This window comes from Heptranchias perlo, chromosome 5, assembly GCF_035084215.1.
Source record: "Heptranchias perlo isolate sHepPer1 chromosome 5, sHepPer1.hap1, whole genome shotgun sequence".
NCBI lineage: Eukaryota > Metazoa > Chordata > Chondrichthyes > Hexanchiformes > Hexanchidae > Heptranchias > Heptranchias perlo.
In genome coordinates this window covers 9,450,472-9,473,084 of record NC_090329.1, presented here as the reverse complement: position 1 = coordinate 9,473,084, position 22,613 = coordinate 9,450,472, and the positions used below count along the sequence as shown (strand labels likewise).

The 22,613-nt window shown below is 43.2% G+C and overlaps 1 protein-coding gene across 1 annotated transcript in view; it reads left to right on the top strand.

Moving 5' to 3' along the window:
* The window catches only part of LOC137321575 (CUB and sushi domain-containing protein 1-like), a 2,214,006-nt gene that overhangs the window by 1,348,063 nt on the left and 843,330 nt on the right, over window positions 1-22,613 (top strand). The window contains exon 7 of the mRNA XM_067984007.1: window positions 457-534. Coding sequence (XP_067840108.1) covers window positions 457-534 — 78 coding nt within the window. The remainder of the gene's footprint in view (window positions 1-456; window positions 535-22,613) is intronic.

Here is a 22,613-nt window from a genome sequence, read left to right as displayed (position 1 = left end):
GGAACTGAGTTGAATGCAAATTCTTCCCCATTGCAATACAATTTCTGCCATTTTTAATCAGCTTGTTGGAGTTTTCCAAAGAGGTCTTTAAAAAATATATAAAGAGACATTTCCCGGCATTCTTTGAGACTTCCCAAACATATGAAAAGCTGTGATTTCTTCTGGGCAAATAAAGATTTAAAAGGCACAAATACAATATATTTTCATAAGGTACATAAAATACCCAGGTGAGAAACATCAACCAACAGGTTGGAAACCATGACATTTCCTCACAGGCAAAAAATACTCTTGTGTAGATCATAGGAAACCTTTTCTGCTTGCTGCAGGAACATTTAATAGCACTTAAAGGAACTCTTTAAACAGGGTCCATTCTGTTGTAATCATACAGTGCTTTTATATTTCAGTATATTTTTAATCTTTTAACTCTGCTTTTCTTTTTCTTTTTTTCTATTAAAGTGAAAAAGGCAATTGAGCTGAAGTCCAGAGGGGTCAAAATGCTTCCCAGTAAGGACAGCAACCACAAAAATTCTGTCTGTAAGTCTTTTTTCATTTTTCGATCTTCAGTCAATAACATACAAAGTGATTATCTCCCAAAGAAATTGGTCTGAATTAAAATTCTGTTGATATTTTACGGGAAGCGAAATTATTTGTTTTGTAACGTAAGGTCACAGAATTTCATTGCTTGTTTAAATATTGTCTTCATAATGATCTAGGTGTTCCTCCTTCTCTCTACTCTGATTGTTTTCTCTCTTCTTGGCATACATGCTGTATATTTCCATCAGTCACATGACGAACATGAGCCCAAATTACTTCATTTTATTTGATTCAGGATGCAGTGATATGAGGGTAATTTTAACCCCCAAAATGGGTGGGATGGGGGTGCATGGACAGTCAAATAGTAGATATTTGGAGCGGGATCGCATCCCGGCTCCAGTGCGCTCACTTCTGGGTTTAACCCAGGCAGGCTTGTCTGCGTGCGGTGAGCAGGCACCAGGAAGTCCTGCGTCCACATAAAGCCAGCGGGCTGATAGTTAAAGGGGCAATGTACCTCATTGAGATACTGGAGGTACTTAATATTTTGTGTATTGGAACATGAAAATGAATTTAACCTTACCTGTTCGGGTTTCCCATCGCTTCTGATTCACGTCAGGTGAAAGCAGGCGGGACGGGCCGGACCCATGAGATGGGTGCCTTTATTGCATTGTTTGTGGGCCCGGAGGAGCAGGAGTGCTTCATCCAGGCCCACAAGCTCACCTCCCCCTGATGCTGGACGCCTCCCCTTGATCTCCGATGCTGGCTGACCGCCCCCCTCACCGATCCCCGCTGTCGTCCACGTCTCCCCACCTCCCCAACACTCCCATCCGATTTTTGTTGTGCCGATGATCTCTCCCTCCCACCCCCTTCTCTAATTTGCATCTCCTTTCACTGCCGACAGGCAGCCAGCCTGTCACTCAATTCACTTCTGGGTTCCCCACGCGAATATCTACGGACACGTGGGGTGCGCAGCTCAGAGTAAAAATCACGCCCATATGGCCTAGATCAGACATGACAGAGGTACATAGGCAATAATTTATTGCGTTGAAACATTTTTCTGTTATTCCGGATGATTTGGAACATAGTTAATACATTTACAAGCCTGTAGGAGGCTACACAGTGTTGACCCATCAATAAGGGACAGTGAAGGAGCTCTGGGTCAAAATCATTATAACCCAACAGGTTAACATCTTCGTTGGTCCATGGTGCAGTTTTAATTCTGATTACCTTGTAGAATTTATCAGGGGTACTCAGTGGGTTACTATCATATAATCCATTTGTACCACAGATATGGTGTGAACAGTTATATTAGGACAAGCTGTAACATTTACTTTATTCATTTAATTTTAATTTAGCAAAGAATATTTGATATCACACAAGTACTTTTGTTAAGTGCTTTTACTTCTTTCCAACACGTTTTGTACATCATCTTGAAATCCCTTTATGGGAGGTAGAGCTCTTTAGTATTTTAAATATCTTTCGAATAAAATACACTTTCTCAGTATAGGTTTGTAACCTTCCCACTAACTGCTGGGATCAGGAGCACAATGCCATCTCAGTGCATTCCCAAACTGACAAAATTGAAATTTATCAAAATTTACACTTCAAATGAGTCTCACAAATAGAAATTTAGATGAGTGTTGTCACAAATTATTAAAATATTTTCTTTTTTCAAAGCGCTGATGAGGTAATGTGGGGATTAGGCAAAAGTAATCCCAGCCTCCATTCTGAATAAATTATGTGAATAAGAGACCATTGAATAATCATAAAAAAGATTTAATAGAGGTGACATGGTGATACTGCATATGGTAGCAACAACATGAAGTGTCAGAAGATGGAAGGATTTACATTTAAGTTCCCAGTCCTTCTGCATGCTTGATCTCAACTGTGCTGTATAGAGAAATGATGAGCAAAGCCCAGTGTTAGAATGAGGTGACTCTACTGAGCCTCTGTCACATGCCTCTTGACAGCTGTTTCAGAATGGCATTTTTGGTGGCCTGCGAATCTACACATCCACAGAGCTACAGGCTTGGAGGGTATCTGTTGAGGGAGGAAAAAATGGACTAGAAGGTAGTTTTGCTGATAATCAAGAACCAACCGTGTTGTACTAAGCCTAACAAGCTCGAAGGTCCCAGGTTTGATTCCTTGTCTTAGCTGATTTCATCTGGGGCAGTGATAGGGTGCTATAATTGGCCTTGTGCCATAATTGGCCTCAGTGCCCTGGGGTTAGGAAGGGGAAAAGTCAGCCAGCATTCTATTCTCGGTACTGTCTCGATGAAAAGTGCATCATTGTGGATGCCGAGTGAGGACAGGGTCAGGTTTGGCTGTGATGCACTCTGGAGTCAAACAGCCTGCCAACGTTCATTGTTTAGTTCACACATGCCTGCTTGTGTGAGGTACCAGTATGTGCCGCAGCTCAAGGATCTATAGCCCAGTAGGAATGAGTGTCTTCAGATGAGGAGGAGAAGGTGTGAAACTTACAGGGTTAAAAATCTATACATAAAAAAGATCTAACTTAATTTTGCCTGTTTGCGTATGAGTTTCAACCTGAACTATACATTTTTTTACTTAAACTTTTTGTAATATGCACTACAGTAAAGTGAACAACCACTTGACAGCTGAAAGAGCATCAGCCAGCACCGAGCATTAGGCAAATCCGAAACATGTTGGGTATGCACCTTCGTAGCATTTGAATCACAAAAATTTTCATCTGGTTTGGTACAACAGATGGTAGACTTAATAGTAAGGTCAAATGTTTGGTTTATTCAATGGTGATATGGTAATTCTGTAGATTAGCTGAGTTGCATTAACACCGTGTTTGCCAATCGAATCGCCTTGCCAGGAGCAATGGACATGTTAGCCTGGCTTGTCTAATTGGGACCACCAATTATGAAATTGAGCTGAATTCTGTTACACCAGATCTCTACCGTTGTTTGCTTGTTTGGAAGAGAAGGAGCAGTCAATACTACTCTTGCCATGCAGCTCTTGAGGTGCACAGCACCCACTTGCTGGACCCCGCACGCCAGAATATATAGGCACAGCTGCACATTTCTGAATAGAGAACTAAAGCAAAGATTAGGGAAACGCTTGATATGCAATGTGGAGCGGTATGGAGCTGAAACATGAACGCCGAGGAAAGAGACCAGGCTTCTCGAGAGCTTTGAGATGTGAGTTTGGAGATGCATGAGAAAGTAAAGTGAATAGACAAGAAAAGTAATGAGGAGATGTTGCTAATGATACAAGAAGAACGTAGTTTGATTGCTGTCATCAGAAAAGAGGCAAATAAATTGGATTGGGCAAGCACTGAGAGGGGATGGGATGTTGAAAGAGATGTTAGATGGACAGATGGAAGGAAAAGACCCAGAGGGAAGAAAAGTAGGATGCTTCTGAACCATCTGAAGAATGGGAGATTGTATGGAAAATTGAAGAAAGAAGCACAAGAATGGTCTGGAGATGGGATAATTGAGCTAGGACCTGCCTCGGGCCGACCACTGATGGTGATGATGATGATGCACACTTCTGTATTTGTGAAAGAATCATTCACTGATTAATGCAACATGCTGCAAGTGAATCTATAGCTCACCTTTAACACAGGCACAGATGCTTTAAGCAAATAGCAGATTCATTGTTTGTTGGAGCATGCGATTTCATCTCCTCCCCCATGGACAGTCAGGAGCAGCATGACTGGATAGTGCAATTTTACAGAGTGGTAGCATTTTTGATGGTCCAAAGGTCATAGACTGCACCCATGTGCTCCCTTGCTCACTGCCACTCCCTACGTTAACAGGAAAGGATTCACCCAGCAGCATCACATTATGCAACTGAATACTTGTTTCCCTAGGGGAAACACTCCCAGTTGAAACAGACTGTTGCTGCCACCAGCCAGTGGGAGCTGCAAAGGCCCATTTGACAGATCGGGGGGAGACTCTCACTCATTGCAGGAGGCCACTCTGTCACTTTGGACAAAGTTTGGCCTGCACCACTCTCCTCCTAACACTAAAATTCACCAACTTGGAACCTCAACTGGTGTGCAGACACATGTACCTACTTTGCAGACCCCCTCAAACGTACATCTTCTGGATGGGGGCCACCATAGCTGCAGTCATGACCTCATCGGAGGACGAACAGCCTCGCCGGCCACGCCGTCCACCTCTGACATGTGGAGCTCCACAACACGGTGCTGTGACACATCCACCTACAGAGCAGGAGGGAGGGCAGCCGCAGAGAGAGATGTGTCGCAGAAGGCACTACCCTCGCCACAGGGTCTACAGACCGAGGCTCAGCTTCCTGGACCCCTCTGAGGAGCAGTGCACACGGAGGCTCAGAGTCACTCGACATGTAGTCGTGGACATCTGCAGCCTCCTTCATGCCGAGCTGCTCCCGGATGGCCCGAGCACCATCTTCTTACCTGTCGCTGTCAAAGTCACCACTGCCCTCAACAACTTCTTCTCTGGATCCTTCCAGGGTGCCACCGGGGACATCGCCAGCGTCTCTCAGTCGTCTGCACAAAAGAGCCCTGCAAATACACTTACACCCACTCTGCAGTGACACAATGGGTGGCATCAGGTGTGGGTCATCATGGTGATCCTCAGGAAAGGGAATTATTGCATAAGCCAGGCAAGATTTGCAAAGACGTGGCAGTAGTGGTGATAACAACATTTAATGTGAGTGGCAAAAGAAACAAATCTAAATGAAAACATGACATTTTGTCTTACATCCTTGTGCATCCCCTTTGTGCTCAAAAAACCTTAGCCTTACGTTTACGGGAACCCCTACATGGTGCTACCCCTGTGGCTTCAGCAGAGGTAGTGGCAGGTTGCTCTTGTCCATGCCCTGACTGATGAGATGCTTTGCACGGACGCCCTCTAGTTTCAGTGCCCATGAGGGCCCCTCCAAAGACTGCTCCATCTGCACTTGTGCTGGGGCAGACTCGGCCACCTGGAGAGGAGGCAGCTTTGCGGGTACTGGTTGAGAGGGGGGCAACGGGTGAGACGTGGGAGTGTTTGAGTGGCGTCCCCACTTCCATGTCCCCTTTCGCCATCATCCCTGTCCTGGGCCAGGCCCAAATCACTCCTTCTACCCTGCTGGACGACAGTTTGGAGGACTTGTGTGAAGCCTTGGAAGGCCAGTTGTAACGTATCTGTCAGCCTGTTTAAGGCGGCAGAATGTTGCTCACCCTGAATCTGAACAGCCGTTGTCAAGGCCTGAATGGACTCATTGTTGAGCTGTGCTTGAAGCTCGATGGAGGCTAGCCTTCCCTCCATCGCAGACATTCTCGCACTAACCTGCGACACTATCTCAGAGATGCCTTCACGTCCCTGTGACAGTATTCCACTCATGCAGGAGTTGAACTCCTCCATCCTCTGCGCGATTTTAGAGAGTGTGCGTGGCAACTGTTCCAATACCTCGACAATGTGCTGCTGCCCCTCGATGACTCTCCTTTTCATGGCTGTCCCAAACAGGGTCCTGTGGATTCATGCATTGGGGGCCAGGACCCATTGTATCTGGGTCCCAACCTAATTGGTAGGCTTTCCCCTGGACTTATGTTGAGAGCATGTTGGAAGGCCTGTGGATATTTGGCACTGCGCACTTTTTGCATGTCTATACTTCCAGCAGCTTGTTGGTTGTTAAACTAGAATATTAGCAGTTTTATCACTTACAATACCCAATGCAGGAATGCATTAAATAAAGAGAAGAGAAAAAAGAAACAGGACAGGAGGTTGATGAAAGAAGCAGTGTAGTCAGCCTACAATTAATTACATGGTTGCCTGCCCTATCTGTAACTGTCTTGGTTTTGAAGAGTGCAACAAGCAAGTGTGAAACACTCCATGAAACGTGCAGCTTAATTAAAACACAGAGCATTCCTCCAATATTTAACCAGCAGCCTCAGTATTTCATCTGACTTGTGGACCTTCAGATTGTTACAGGGAATGGTTGAGGGATCAGTGTCTCTCCCTAACGGTGGAGCATCAGGGCCTTGAACAGTTACTGCAGGGGGCACCTTGCATTTTAATGAGCACCAGAAAAAAATGTGAGCAGGGCTACATCACATCAGAGAGATGCTGATGAAATGAGTTCGAACCTGCGTCTGTGGTACCCGACAAACCACTCCTGATGGCATCTTCTCATAGCTGCTACCGAGGGCAGAAGATTGTGCATCTCCAAGGGAAGCAAAGCCTTCTGATGCGGTTGACTATATTCCTTCCTCAAGACTGTCCAACTCTAACTGCACAGGCCTAGGATAGTAAACCTCGTGAGCACTGTGGAGCACTGCCACTGTGTCAATCAATCTCAGTGAAGTTTCCACTTGAGCACATAATCTTGGTTGACACTGAGAGAATGGTGTCTTTTGGATGAGACATTAAACCAAGGCCTTGTCTGTGTGCTCAAGTCTACATAAAATATCCCGTGGCATTTTTCAAAGAACAGGCAGTTTTCTTGATGTTTTCACCAATATTCTTCCCTCAAACAACATCAACAAAAACAGATTATCTGGTCGTTCGCTCATTTGCTGCTTGTGGGAAGTTGCTTTGTGCAAATTGACTGCTGCATTGCCTACATAACAATAGTGACTGGATTTCAAAAGTAATCCATTGATTGTAAAAAACTTGTGGATATCCTTAAAATGTGAAACAGCATTATATAAATGCAAGCTCGTTCTTAGTCACATGGGAATATGATGTTGTGGCGATAACGGAGACCTGGCTCAAAAAAGGGCAGGATTGGGTACTAAATATTCCTGAATACAAGGTGAACAGGAAAGATAGGGAAGGAAAAAAAGGAGGAGGGGTGGCAGTATTGATTAAGGAGAATATTGCAATGCTGGAGAGAGAGGATGTCCTTGGCGGGCCCAAGGCAGAATCCATTTTGTTAGAATTAAGAAACAGTGGAGGCGCCATTACACCATTGGATCTATTCTATAGGCAACCAACTAGTGGGAAGGATATAGAGGAGCATATTTGCAGGGAAATTACAGAGGTGCAAGAACTATAGAATAGTGATAATGGGGGACTTCAACTATCCGAATATAGATTGGGATAGTAATAGTGTAAATGGCAAAGAGGGGGAAGAATTTCCCAAGTGTGTTCAGGAGAACTTTCTTGATCGGTACGTTTCCGGCTCAACGAGGAAGGAGGCATTGCTGGATCTGGTTCTGTGGAATGAGGTGGGTCAAGTGGAGCAAGTGTCAGTGGGAGAATATTTAGGGAATACCGATCATAGTATCATAAGGTTTAGATTAGTTATGGAAAAGGACAAGGAGCGATCTAGAGTAAAAATACTTAATTGGAGGAAGGCCGATTTCAGTGGGTTGAGAATGGATCCGGCCCGGGTAAATTGGATCAAAGATTGGCAGGCAAAACTGTAAGCGAGCAAAGGGCAGCCTTTAAAGAGGAGATGGTTCGGGTACAGTCTAGGTACATTCCCACGAGGGGGAAAGGTAGGACAAGCAAAGACAGAGCTCCCTGGATGATGAAAGAGTTTGAGAGTAAGATGAAGCAGAGAAAGGGGGCGTATGACAGATGTCAGGTTGATAGTACAAGTGAGAACCAGGCTGAATATAGAAAGTACAGAGGAGAAGTGAAAAAGGAAATAGGAGGGGCAAAGAGAGCTTATGAGAATAGACTGGCGGCTAACATAAAAGGGAATCCAAAAGTCTTCTCCAGGCATATAAATAGTAAACGGGCAGCAAGAGGAGGGATGGGGCCAATTAGGGACCAAAAGGGAGATCTATGCATGGAGACAGAGGGCAAGGCTGAGGTACTAAATGAGTACTTTGCATCCATATTTACCAAGGTGGAAGATGCTGCCAAAGTCACAGTAAAAGAGGAGGTAGTTGAGATACAGGATGGGCTAAAAATTGATAAAGAGGCGGTACTTAAAGTAGATAAATCACCCGGTCTGGATGGGATGCATCCTAGGTTGCTGAGGGAAGTAATGGTGGAAATTGCAGTGGTGCTGGCCATAATCTTCCAATCTTCCTGGGGTGGTGCTGGAGGACTGGAGAATTGCAAATGTTACACCGTTGTTCAAAAAAGGGTGTAAGGATAAACCCGGCAACTACAGGCCAGTCAGTTTAACCTTGGTGGTGGGGAAGCAATTCGAAATGATAATCCAGGACAAAATTAATAGTCACCTGGACAAGTGTGGATTGATGAAGGAAAGGCAGCACAGGTTTGTTAAAAGCAAATCGTGTTTAACTAACTTGATTGAGTTTTTTGATGAGAAAACAGAGAGTGTTGATGAGGGCAATGCAGTTGATGTTGTGTGGATAGGCTGGTGGAATGGGTGGACACATGGCAGATGAAATTTAACACAGAGAAGTGCAAATAATACATTTTGTCAGGAAGAATGAAGAGAGGCAATATAAACGAAATGATACAACTCCAAAAGGGGTGCAGGAACAGAGGGACCTGGGGGTATCAGTGCACACATCTTTGAAGGTGGCAGGACAGGTTGAGAAAGCGGTTAAAAAAGCATACGGAATCCTGGGCTTTATAAATAGAGGCATAGAATACAAAAGCAAGGAAGTTATGATGAACCTTTATAAAACACTGGTTCAGCCACAACTGGAGTATTGTATCCAATTCTGGGCACCGCACTTTAGGAAGGATGTAAAGGCCTTAGAGAGGATGCAGATAAGATTTACTAGAATGGTTCCAGGGATGAGGGACTTCAGTTACGTGGATAGACTGGAGAATTTGGGGTTGTTCTTTTTCGAGCAGAGGAGGTTAAGAGGAGATTTGATAGAAGTGTTCAAGATCATAAAGGATTTAGATTAAGTAAGTCAAGAGAAACTGTTGCCATTGGCGGAAGGGCTGAGAACCTGAGGACACAGATTTAAGGTGATTGGCAAAAGAACCAAAGGCGACATGAGGAAAAACTTTTTTATGCAGCAAGTGGTTATGATCTGGAATATACTGCCTGAAAGGGTGGTGGAAGCAGATTCAATTGTGGCTTTCAAAAAGGAATCAGATAAATACTTGAAGGGAAAAAATTTGTTGAGCTACGGGGAAGGAGCAGGGGAATGGGACTAACTAGATTGCTCTTATAAAGAGCCAAATGGCCTCCTACTCTGCTGTAACCATTCTATGATTATGTGATTCTTTCTTTCGCTCTTTCAATTTTGGAGCTCCTGCAATTGCCAGTTGTCTAAGATATAAAATACTGTAGGCAGACCAAACTACATGATAGTTGGAAAAATTCAGATGCAACATAATTAATGCAAATACTCATTTCTAATTTGTATTAAAATTAAAGTTTACTTGTGTGCATAAATGAACATTACAATAATAATTAGATAATGTCATATGGGTATACAGAAGTTGGTGATATCAGCTGCAAGCGAAACTTAGGAACTTATATACCCTGCATGCAGAAAACTGTAATGCCCTCTCCTAGTTTCATGTTAGAGCCGACCTTTCCAACAATCTACCTGAATCACTCGAGACTGCTGATTAAAATATCAGTTAACATATTACAATAGCAAAACGTTGTTTTCACAGGCCACAGATGCTGTTTTTGTTCTTTACCTTGAAGTTTCTCTATTCTAGTCTAAATTCCTGTGGATTACTTAGGATAATGAGTGCTGCCTTTTGTAATGGGCTTTGGAGAAAACAGTCTGCTGTTTTCTCATCTAATTTTCAAAGAATTACTTGTGCTAATGTGTTTGAGGGAGCAGAGACTGCCATTCCCTTACATAATTTTCTGTAAATGTAAACAGCTCAGAAACAAATTCCGCATTGCTGATACCTTCTGGACCTTGTGTCCTGGGATATGATGTTGCTTCAGCCAGTTGCATTAAATGAAATAATAGGACACCGTTCTTTTAATTTGGTCTGTGCAGCACGGACTGGTGGATTAGATCACCAAGAAAGGCCATTGAAAGGGGCAATGTTAATGGGTTTAAAAGACAACTAGATGTATTTTGGAAACAGAAAAGATTGAGAGATATGGTGAGAACTGTGGTAGGTGGGGTTGATCAATTAAAAAAGACAAGGTTTGTTAGTCCTAATGACCTTTTGCGTTTCCTGACAATTCTTATGATAAATGATAAAACATACTCTGCTTCATGGTTGACCAAATTTTATTTTTGAGAGACTGTTCCTTTGCAATTGTTGGGGGAAAAAAACCTAAATAACCTAAGCATACAAGCAGAGTAAACTATTTCTGAAACCCTGGTGGTCTACATATGAAACTTGACTGTTCATTAGAAATAGCTGAATCTAATTTTTCTGTATAAATTTAAACATTTAGAAAAGTAGGGTACAACATAAATTGTTTAAAAACTCTCAATAGTTTTTGCTTTAAAATTCAACTGAAGCTAAATAATTATAACAATTATGCCACGTTGTATTAAAAGAGCTCAAATTCTTCATAAAATGAATTGCTTTTTGAAGTAAAATAACGTTTTATGTGACCAAACAAGGTTGGCATTCTGTGTTAATTATATTTTCCACAAACAGCAATAAGATAAATGACGACTAAGTCTATTTTTTTCCTGGCTGCCTGCTCTTTTTTGAAATAGTGCAATGGAATCTTCACCTGAATCACTGGGCCAGGCAAATAATGACCTTGGTTTAACATCTCATCTGAAGGGCAGTACCTCTGACAATATAGCACTCCCTCAATATGGCACTGGGTGTCAGTCTAGATGAGGAGCCTAACCCCTGAGACTCAAACCCACTGCTTTCTGATCTCGTGGCAAGAGTGCTGCGAAGTGGACACAGAACTGCATCCTGCAAGGAAAAGCTATTTTCCATGACTTTATTGTAAATGTAAACAGCTCAGAAACAAATTCCGCATTGAAAATCCGTGTGTATATTGGAAATGAATGGTCGGCAAATCATGTGCAGCATGTTCCTGAATTTCCGATATGTGCTTCCAATGGACAAGGTTCCCCACCAGGTGTGCAAAATTGGGAAATGATCCCTCTGATGTTTTTTTCGCTAGTAAAATTTACTGAAAAACTTACTACTGGCATAACAAATGTCTTCACATTACAATGCACAGACATGAGATTTTCTTTTACAAATCCCCAACCCTTTAGTGTTCAATTTAGACTTTAGAAATTCTCAGACCCCCAACCCAAAAATCAGACTGTTGAGTTTATACTGAGGGCAGTCCCACCCAGCTGGACAACAGAGGAGAGGCGTTGGAGGAGAATGATGTGGTCAACCGTGTCAAAGGCTGCAGATAGGTCGAGAAGGATGAGGAGGGATAGTTTACCATGGTCACAATCACATAGGATGTCATTTGTAACTTTGATAAGGGCTGTTTCAATGCTGATTGAAGAGGGTCAAACGTGAAGTTACAGGAGAGATGGGCAGCAGAGATAGAATTTGAGGCCTTCCTGTGCTATTCAGCTCGATGAGCAATTGGGGAAGCTCTTATTTGTAAAATAGGAAAGTGTTTCTGCCTCTATTAATTAGCACCATTCACTGGAAAGACACAATTGATTTGGATTTATCATCCAAAATCCAGCTGGGCTGTGTTAAGTTTCTCATTCCAAAAAGATCTATCAGTTTTTTTTTTGAAAATTAAACATGAAGGACCAAGGCCCAGGTTGGACACCAACACCACCGCCAAGGTTAGAAATTATGGTAGAAGAACTGCTCTATCAGGGAGTACTAGAACTCAAGCTCTGTTCTGCCTGTTTGCAGGAGGACTGGCCGAGGTGAGGAAATCAATGTTATTGAGGTCTTGGGAATGAGAGAGAAAGACTGACTGACTTGTATTTGTGTAGTACCTTATCATGTTTCTCAGTAACATCTCAAAACGGTTTGCATATAATGAATTGGTTAGAGGTGCAGTGACTGGCAAATGTAGCAGTCATTTTTGTACACACAAGATCTCTCAAACAGCAATGAAATGAATGACCAGTTAATGTGCTTTTGAAGGAGGGATCTTGGTCAGAATATTAAAAGCTCCCTGCTCTTCTTTGAATAGAGTGTCAGACAGCTTGGTGACTCTTGATTTCAATACAGTGAACATGGAAGGAGGAGATAAAGCATTTAGGATTTGAAGCTCAGAAAAAAAAATAGGAGAAGGAATTTCAGACAACAATGCTGACAGTAATATCGATGAAATGGAACAAGACAACAAACGTTGGGAGAGTTGTAAAACGGGCTGCCGACTCGTTAGATCTACTCAAGATCTACCCCAACGTGATTGAAAAAGAACTTGAATGCATTTTTAAAAACTAAACCATTTTTTCATTATTGCCTCTTTAATTTCAGTGTTGATGGAAAAAATAGCTGCATGCTGAGGATACAAACTTTGCATAATGGAGCAACTTCTGCTGGCTAATATAATCTCTGAATTGCTGCGGTCACAAAAGATGTTAGGCCTGCTTTGCTCCCATATTATTTGCATGGAAGACATCATTATAGGAGGATAAATGAATAGTAATGAGTGGAATGGAAGAGAGATTGAGCTCCGATAGATCCTTTTCTAAATATCTCATTAAGTGGAAATAATTTGGATAACCAGGTGGTCTGATTTTGATTATTTTTGTTTGACAGCATCTTTATACTGATCGAGGCTTATGTGTCTGCTGCATCGTAACGTAGCCTATTACAGTAAAATAATATGTCCCAATATAAAACTATTTCACAACCGTATCATTATAATAAACCACATTAGGATAATTATGATAATTTAGCACCAAATTTAATTGTTCTTCAGGAAAATTGTTTCTTTTTATATGCTGGATAACTACATACAAAAGCATGCAGAGTAAAAATAAAACAGAAGTGTTCAGCTGTTTACACAGAAGCAAGGCAACAGCACAAAACCCCACAGCAGATTTTGTGTTGTTTCGTTCTATTTGTTGTGATGTCTTGACCTTTTAAAAAAAAATTAGCAGCTCCAGAACTGATAACTCCTCATTTCTATCTCTCATGCCTTTTCCTCTTTCTCTGAGTCTGACAGTGTGTATTCCAGAACAGTCTGTATCACAGGCTTGATGCTAAATTCAAATCTTCAGTTTAATTCTTGCATGAATGGATCTTTCGTTTCTATTTCTCAGTCCTTCAGTTCACGGATTTCTGTATTTGTGCATTGACCATGGTAAAACAATTGTAAACAATTTTACAACACCAAGTTATAGTCCAACAAATTTATTTTAAATTCCACAAGCTTTCGGAGGCTTCCTCCTTCGTCAGGTGAACAACCCCAGTCCATCACCGGCATCTCCACATCATGGTAAAACAATGCTTTAGACCACAGATTTCTTTAAAAAAAACCCTTCCACCAGTCTGAACTGATAACAGCTTCACAGTATATTTTGTTTTCGTTTCTTGAAGGGGGAAGAGGGTGGTGAGGAATATAGTGATATATTCATGCATTGAAACAAATGCATTTTTGTTGCAAAATGTTGAATGTCATTTGTTGTAACAGTTTGATTGTATCAGCAACTGCCTTAATAACAAAGCAAATTTCGGGAATGACCTACTTAAAGCAGCTACGGAATAGTTTTTCTTTTACAATTTTAACCTGTTTGTTAAAGCATAAATTTAAGATGCTCACAGTACGAATGAAAAGGGAAGTCATAGAAAATGTAGTCACACTGAGAGGCGTTAGAATGTGAGATTCTCTGCCACAAATACTTTTGTATCAGAGTCCAAAAATTCTTTCAAAAGGGAATTAGATAGTTGCTTGAATAAGAGGTCGATTAAAGGTTATGGGGATCCAGCAGGAGAGATTTTATTTTAGCTAGTTCATGTGGAGAAAATTGCTGGCACAGACTTGATGGACCAAATGGATGGTTTCAATCTCATTGAGATGTATATTTTTAAAATTCCAGTTCTTTTTTCTCTCCTACTCACCCGCAGCTGTCCAGCACCATCTTCAGTTGACCAGTTTTCATGTGTAAGCCCAGGCGATGTGTGTTGGCAGGCAATTCTACTGCGGAGGGCATCACAACCAAGGTTCTTGCCCTTTGCCGAAGCCTACGCGCATTCAGTTTAAAAGCAGAGGTCACCTGATGGCAATCAGGAGCGGGACCTGGCTGAATTTATTGTTGTTCTCCCTAGCGAAGGGGTGCGGAAGCCAGTTGTGGAGCTCCAACTGCTGCACTGGCTGAGATCAGCTAACTCAGCACAGACTCGAACCTAAGAATTTCTGGTTTGTATATAGACTTCGCAGCATATCGCAGGATGCTTTTACCTACCAGGCTATCAGGGGAGCTTTAAATGGGATTTTTAATAAACATCTTAGTTAAAAGGTATATCAGAAGAAAATCCAGCTGGGGAACATAAAAGATTTTCTGACTAATTAAGAGGGAGTTCTATCGTCGGTATTCCATTCAAAAATGATTTAATCAAAGAGAAAGGCCTTTTGCATTTGCAGTCTACTTTGTTTGATTTAGCATTTTAAATAAACAGTAAGTGATGATGGCTTCTTAAAAGGAACTTGCTGTCAAGACCGATTAACCCCTGCAGGAAGATAAGGGGGGGATTTTAACCAGGCAGCAGCTAAAATGGAGCGGCTCCATTTCCCAATCCGTTCCCATCAATTCCCATTTTAACGCATGCTAGTTTTGGCGGCGAATGCTCATTAATAAATGTGAATCGGAGCCCCATGATGTGCATTGGACTCCAATGGCATTTTAACCCACGGCCACCCTACCAGGGAAAGCTGTCAGGAAGCCAGCGAGGCCAATGAAGGTAAGTTAAAATCCGTTGGACCTCTCCTACTGCCGCTCCTGGACTGGTCGGTCACTCACGAGGCCGCATTCTCGCCCCAGAGTTATGATTCCCACCCTTGCGTCTCTGTCTCTGTTTTATTTTATCTCCCTCTGCTCACAGCCAGAAAGGAATAGAGAATTCCCAACAAAATGATTGTGAGGTGTTTATCGATCACTGAGACAGGCGAATGAATTGCTTAATATTTATAGTTTACGGGGAAACAACATTAGAGCCATCTCATTCGCATTTTAACCACCTTTCATATCCACGCCTTCTTTGAACTTGTGTGAATACACGTTGTTCCGGATTTTGCTGTTAAAGTGACGCTGAGGCTGACAGGGCTCACTGTTATTTGTGTGCAAATCGAACAGTAACTTCCAGTTAAACGTGGAAATCGGGAAGTTGCTGCCCAAGATACCCTGCTGCTCTGTAAACTGCGCGGAAACGGTATCTCGCCTGCTGGCTCCCCGTTCAAATTCATTGAACAGTGTGAGCTTCCTGCACTGATGTCATAGATATGGACTAAACCCGCCAAAAAAAGTTGTCCGTGCCAGTGTAAGTACCACTTTTAACGGTGTGGTAAGTCTTAATTACTGCCAAACAACCTCTCTGGCACTGAAAATTAACTTTTACAAGTGTGGAGTCTCATTCCTTCTGATTTTAATTATTGTTGGACATTTAAAAAAAATTAAATAACAGGGGAGAAGTCGCTCCGGTAATAACGGTGAGCTCAACAGCACTCTCCGTTGTTAGTGGCGAAATGGAGGAGCAAGTTTTGGCGTTCGCACATGTGCAGTGAATTTGGAACTTGCTCCTTGTGGTTTGCCAATGATATGACATCTCCGAATTAAAGGGACATCGCACGCTGCAATCAGAGAAATCATTGAAAAACTGCAAATTTGCTTATCTGCCCAGCTGGAAAGTAACTAATTACTCCACCAAACGGGTATGCTTAAAAATACCGGGCGCTAAATTGGTCCGTGTAGCACCCGTTGTTTTGGCGCTACACGGCCTCTCCGACATCCAAGATGGCGTCTTGGATGCGCACACATGTTTCCTGCGTGATATGCGCCAGACGCCATCTTGGTATAGGAGTTTGCGCAGATGCAGATAACGAACGCTGGAATCATGTAGGTAGGGAGAAAATGGCTTCAATCAGTGTGCAATGCTGATTTAAAGTGATAGACACCATTTTGGGACTTAACGCTCAACTCAATGCACAGTCTTAACCCCAACCATCTGAATGTGTTTGAGTGCCTGGAGGACCCTCCCACCAGCGCTATTTAAAGGGACCATGCAGGATTATTGCTCCTGGCTGCCGAGACATTTGTAACTGTTTTTGGATGTCTCCTAGACTTGAATACTAGGAAATGCTTCTACACCCAAAGGAGATGTTTGGAATGCTCTTCTGCAGACAGCAGTTGATGCTAGCTCACTTGTGAATGTTGAATCTGAGATTGATATTCTTCTGTGAACCAAGTGCATTAAGGGATATGGGACTAAGGCAGGTATATGGAGTTAGGTCACAGGTCCACCATGATTTCATTGAATGGTGGAACAGGCTCGAGGAGCTAAATGCCACGGCCACTTGCTGCCTCCTGATATGCGCCACCTTCTCCTGCAAGAAAGCGGGATGTGTGTCTGGGTGATGCACCAGTCATGGTTGAATAGCTGCCAGTGTGTGTGGCCTGTGAGTTGTGGGTGGGCGGCTTGAAACAGTGGTAATGTATAAGGGTGAGAGGAAGCATCTGATTGGAAGAGTTGAGTACTGATGGAAAGTGTTTGTTGGTACGTGGTTCATGGGGGGTGTAGTGCGAGGTGCAGTTGGTAGGAGACACCACTTGACAGTTGACCTCACTCACCTTGACCACTCATGTCAAAGTATTGAACTTCTTCCTGCACTGCATCCATGTTCATGATGCTGTGCTCCTGGCATTGACTTCGTCCCCCGCTGCCTCCCACTGTCTTTTGAGTATATGCCTGGCGGGCCTCTTGCCCCCACCCCCTGCAGATATAGGATGTCCCTCCTTCTGTCCACCTCTTGCACCAAGGCCTCTAGTGCATCATCAGAGAACCTTGGTGCACGCACTCTCGCAGGCCTGGTACCAACTCAGATTGGCAGATTGGTGAGGTCTGGTGTGCAGATTGGAGGATGTGGGATTTAGTAGTGCGCAACCTTTATTCAATGTTTTAACATAACTCATCAGTGTGTAAACATAGGGACGGGACCTGCATCTGTGTTTAACGTGTGCGATGTCTGATCTCTGATCAGACTCCATGCAGACAGTAGACTGTTATTTTCAGCAAATAACAGGAACCAGCTACCTTTTAGAGATTTCTAAGAAACATCCTCCCTTTAAGAGATGGAGCTCTCTCTGGTGGTGGAAAGCGCACATTGCATTGATTCCATGTGCAAGGCCTGGAGAGGAAGGTTGATTGTCGGTAAGTGCTCTGGTGGGTCCAGACTTGCGTCCTGCCTGCACAGGGGCTGTCGGGCGCGGGGTGGTAGCGCATCCACCTGCGTCCAAAAACAGCCCCGAGTGAATTTTTCACCCACCATGTCTAAACTAAGTTTTAACACCGCGGTAAGTCTTAATGACTGCCGAACAACCGAAAATTAACTTTTTAAAATGTGGAGCCTCATTAGTCCTTATTTTAATCGTTTTTGGTGATTAAAATTATTTTTTTTAAAATTAAGAATTTTTTTTTTTACTTTTCCCTTCTGTCTCTTTTATTTAATTCAATTATTTCTTACCCTCTCTTTTATTCGCCGTCTGTAACTGTTTTTACATTGATTTAAAATGTTGTACCTTTCACTTCCTGGTTTAACGCTGCAAACCTGCAGAGACAGTGAACGCAGCTTGTCAAAAATGCTGCGATCTGGTTGGTCGAGGGGAGAGATCGGTCCTCTTGCTTCTCCCAGGGTTCCTGCTTCACCTGAACTGACGCTGGGCTCTTCCCCGCTTCCTATTCAAGGAAATGTCCCACGAAAAGACCGCAATAATTTTGTGGGTTAGTATAAATCCATGGAGCGGCGAGTGGCATTGGTTCACCAGTCCGAGCGATTTCTACCCCGAGATGTTTTTCTCCTTACTTTTTCTTTCTCTTTCTTTTATCTCTCGCTCTCTTAATCCAATCTTTCTTTCCCTCTCTTTGTTTCGCTCTTTCTGTACCTGAATTCACTATTCTAACTTACACTTCCTGGCTCACTCTCCGTGCTGCTCATTAACGATTCTTCAATCCGATTGGTTAAGGAGATACACGGTTGCTTGCCCTGTTCACACAGGTCGCAGATGCCGAGCTGTTTGGAGCTCGAACTAAGGGTAACTTGCTTTGCAAAAGCTCATGGAAAGTCTATGGGCAAGTACATGTCTAATGAGTGGCTGATTGTTCGCTGCTCATCGCAAAATCTGACCCATTGTATTAAAGACCCAACATTTAAAGCTAACTCTTTTTTTTCCCCAAAATTCTTTGTGGAAAAATGATCAAAAAATCCCTAAACATGACACGGAGCAAAAGGGAGTAGTTTTGCACAGAGCTAGTACAGACACAGTGCGGTAAACTTCTATGATTTTACTTCTGCGACTTTTTTCCCAACCCCACTTCCACTCCTGCTGGATCCCTCATCAGTGCCCATTTAACCCTGAGCTCCACTGGACAAGCTCCAACGTATCTGGAACTCCTGTATATACATCCCACAATATTCATCTCTTTGTTTGCTGAACTCCAGTGGTTTCCGATCCTCCAACACATTGATTTCAAAATCCTCACCCTAGTTTACAAGTCCCTCTGTGACCTCAGCCCACCTTACCTCCGCAACCTCCTCCACCCACACTTCTATTGCGTTCTCCCTACGCACCGCAACCCCCCATGCCAATTAATTCCACTGTCAGTGGTGGGGCCTTCACCATCATATCCCTACCATCTGCACATCTTTTCCTAAACCCTCTAACATTGCCCGATGCATCACCATCTTCAAATGCCATCTCGCAATCTACCTTCTCAGACGAACCTCCATCGCCTTCCTGGACCTTTCTTTTTGGGACCTGACAACAGTCTGCTGAAACACTCTTTCTTTGTTTGGAGACACTCAACTTGATCGTATCCCATTTATAAGTGATGTTACCATTACAAAAGTGGTGCACAATTTTACCTTTCCAAGCAAAAAAGATTTGCTGAACATTTCTGACAAAGACAGAACCCCTTTAAGAATCACAGGTGAAATGAGTTGTAGTAATATCTTTTCAGTTCCCTGTGGACATGAAGCTTGCCTGAGGATATAAAATTGCCTGAAATTCTCCCTTTATTGCCACTTATTGGGCAATATTGCTGTGAGAGGCTCTAAATGGAAATTTATCTCAGAGGCTGTAACAAGTACAAGAGATTGGAGTTTTGGAAAATGTTTTATTCCACTTTTTCCCTCTCTGTGCCATTTCCCTCTCCCCTCCCCTCTTCCTCTCCTTGGTGTGGGGGGTACTGTTCCAAAGGAACTGGTTCCCTGTCAGTACTCCTTCCAAGGGGGCCCATTCTTTATGTGTGAACGTCGACAGTGAGTGTTGGCAGGTTAGTCAGGCATTCGGGCTGGAGGAGAGGAATTACAGGTGAGCCTGGTGTCCACACACTCCCAGCTGCTCAGGGGTCTCTCGACAGCATACCCTTCAACTGTTCTGACGTAATCAGGATGATCTGATTTTGTGGGGTCAGTTTTGATCCTTTCACACTGTCCTGACGTTCCAAATTTTAAGCTGCCACTTTTATATTATCCAAGCTTTCCCCCAAAATTCCCATAGATTGTGATAGTAATCTCTCATGTTTCTTGATCAGCACTCCCCTCTCACTCCTCTCCATTCCACTTCTCTCTCTTGAGGAGTCCTTCTGCCCACTCCCACTCCACTCCTCCCTTGAGTAGTCTCTCAGCCTACTCATCTCTGTAGATGTCTCTCTTTCAACTTTTGCTTCATTCCTCTCTCTCGAGGTCTCTGCCTGCTCCCACTCCGCCACTCCCTCGAGGAGTCTTTCTGTCCAATAACACTCCTCTCCACTCTTGAGGAGCCACTCTTCCTGCTCTGCTTTGTTTCTCTCTTGAAGAATCTTCATTTGCTCCTAGTCTGCTCCGCTCTCAAATATATCTTCTGCTCCCCACTCCACATCTCACATCGTAAGTGAGCAGCTTATTGGTGAGAATGTGTTTTTTGTTGGCACTAGTCATGATTATCCAATTCCACTTGACTCTACGGTTGAGGAGTCTCTTATTGGTCCAATTTCCAACCATTCAAGGTTTTTCTGCTCTTAGTTTTAAAATTATCTTTATAATATTATTTCAAATGCCTTGATGACAAATAGGGAATTGGAATCCTGTGGAAACCAGGATTAGGATTCAAATCTCTTATTTGCCATTTGGATACTTTTAAACATTTTTTTTTCAGTTCCGTTTTTATAAGTTTAAAGCTATACTCCCATGAGTAGATACTGGAAGGGGAGAGAAGTTTTAAAATTTAAAAAATTCTGAATGAAGGCACTGACTTTGGCATCTACCACACTTTAGGAAAGATGTCAAGGCCTTAGAGAGGGTGCAGAAGAGATTTACTAGAATGGTACCAGGGATGAGGGACTTCAGTTATGTGGAGAGACTGGGATTGTTCTCCTTAGAGCAGAGAAGGTTAAGGGGAGATTTGATAGAGGTGTTTAAGATCATGAACGGTTTTGATAAAGTAAATAAGGAGAAACTGTTTTCAGTGGCAAAAGGGCCGGTAACCAGAGGACACAGATTTAATGTGATCAGCAAAAGAACCAGAGGCGAAATGAGGAAACATTTTTTTACGCAGTGAGTTGTAATGATCTGGAATGCACTGCCTGAAAGGGTGGTGGAAGCAGACTCAATAGTAACTTTCAAGAGGGAATTGCATATACTTGAAAAAAGTTACAGGGGGACAACAGGGGAATGGGACTAATCAGATAGCACTTTCAAAGAGCTAGCACAGGCACGATGGACAGAATGGCCTCCACCTCTGCTGCACCATACTATGTGAAAAATTCTCCTAGCCACAAAAAACAGATGAATCTTATCTGGCCGATTACTGCCCTATCAGCCTTCTTTCAATTATCAATAAAGTGATGCAAATAATCATTAATAATGGGAACGAATGACACATTCTCACCAATAAGCTGCTCACTTATGATCAGTTTTGGTTCTGTCAGAACTACTCCACTCCAGACCCCATTGCAGCCTTGATTCAGACTTGGACACAAAAGGTGAATGCCAGAGGAGAGGTGAGAGTAGCTACCCTCGACATCGAGGCAGAATTTTGATCAAACACACCACCAAGGCACCGGGTTCTTGGTCAGTGGGTTCTAAGGGAAAACCATCCAGTAGCTGGAGATGTAATTGATACAAAGGAAGATGGTAGTGGTTGTCAGGGGCCAATCATCACAGCCCCAGGTCACTACTGCAGGAATTCCTCAGGGAAGCATTCTCAGCCTAACCATCTCAGTTTTTTCATCAATGACCTTCCTTCCATCATAATAGCCATGAGTGAGGCTATTCACTGACAACTCCATAATATTCAGCTATGCTGATAACTCCTCCAATGACAAAACAGCCTATGCCAACCTACAGCAGGCCCTGGACAACAACCAGGCTTGGTCTGACAAGTGGCAGGCTACATAAATGCCAGGTAATGACCATCTTGAGTAAAAGAAACGCCATTCATCTCCCCTTGACCTTCAACGACATGACTATCACCAAGTCCCCTACTATCAACATCTTGAGGATGACCCAAGATCACCAGAAGATTGACTGGACTAGCCATATCAAGATCCTGCCGATAAGAGCAGAGCAGAGGGTGGGTACTCTGTGCTGAATGGCTCACCGCCATCTTCAAGGCTCAAGTTAGGAGTGTGATGGAATACTCACCACATGCCTGGACAGGTGCAGCCACAACAACACTCAAGAAGCTCAACACTATCCAGGACAGTGCGGTTTGCTTGCTATTGTGGCTGCAGTGTGTATGATCTACAGGATGCATCGTTGCATTTCACCAAGCCTACTTTGACGATACTTCCCTCCCTTTCAACCTCTAACGCTGAGAGGGACAAAAGCAGCCTTGTCATGGAAACCACCTTCACCTCCAAGTTCCCTTCCGAATCACACACCATTCTGACTTGGACATACATTACCACTCAAGGAGAAGGCCCAACACCTTTTCAAAGTAATTAGAAATGGGCAGTAAATGCCGGCCTTGCTTGCCTCACCCACATCCTGAGAACAAATGAATAAAACTGAGCTCCCCCCTGAGCTGACTTCTCTGTAAGGAATAAAAATTGTGATTGTTTAAACTGCCCACCCTGTACACTTGGAATCATTCTTCTTTGCACCTTCTCCAATGTTTGCAA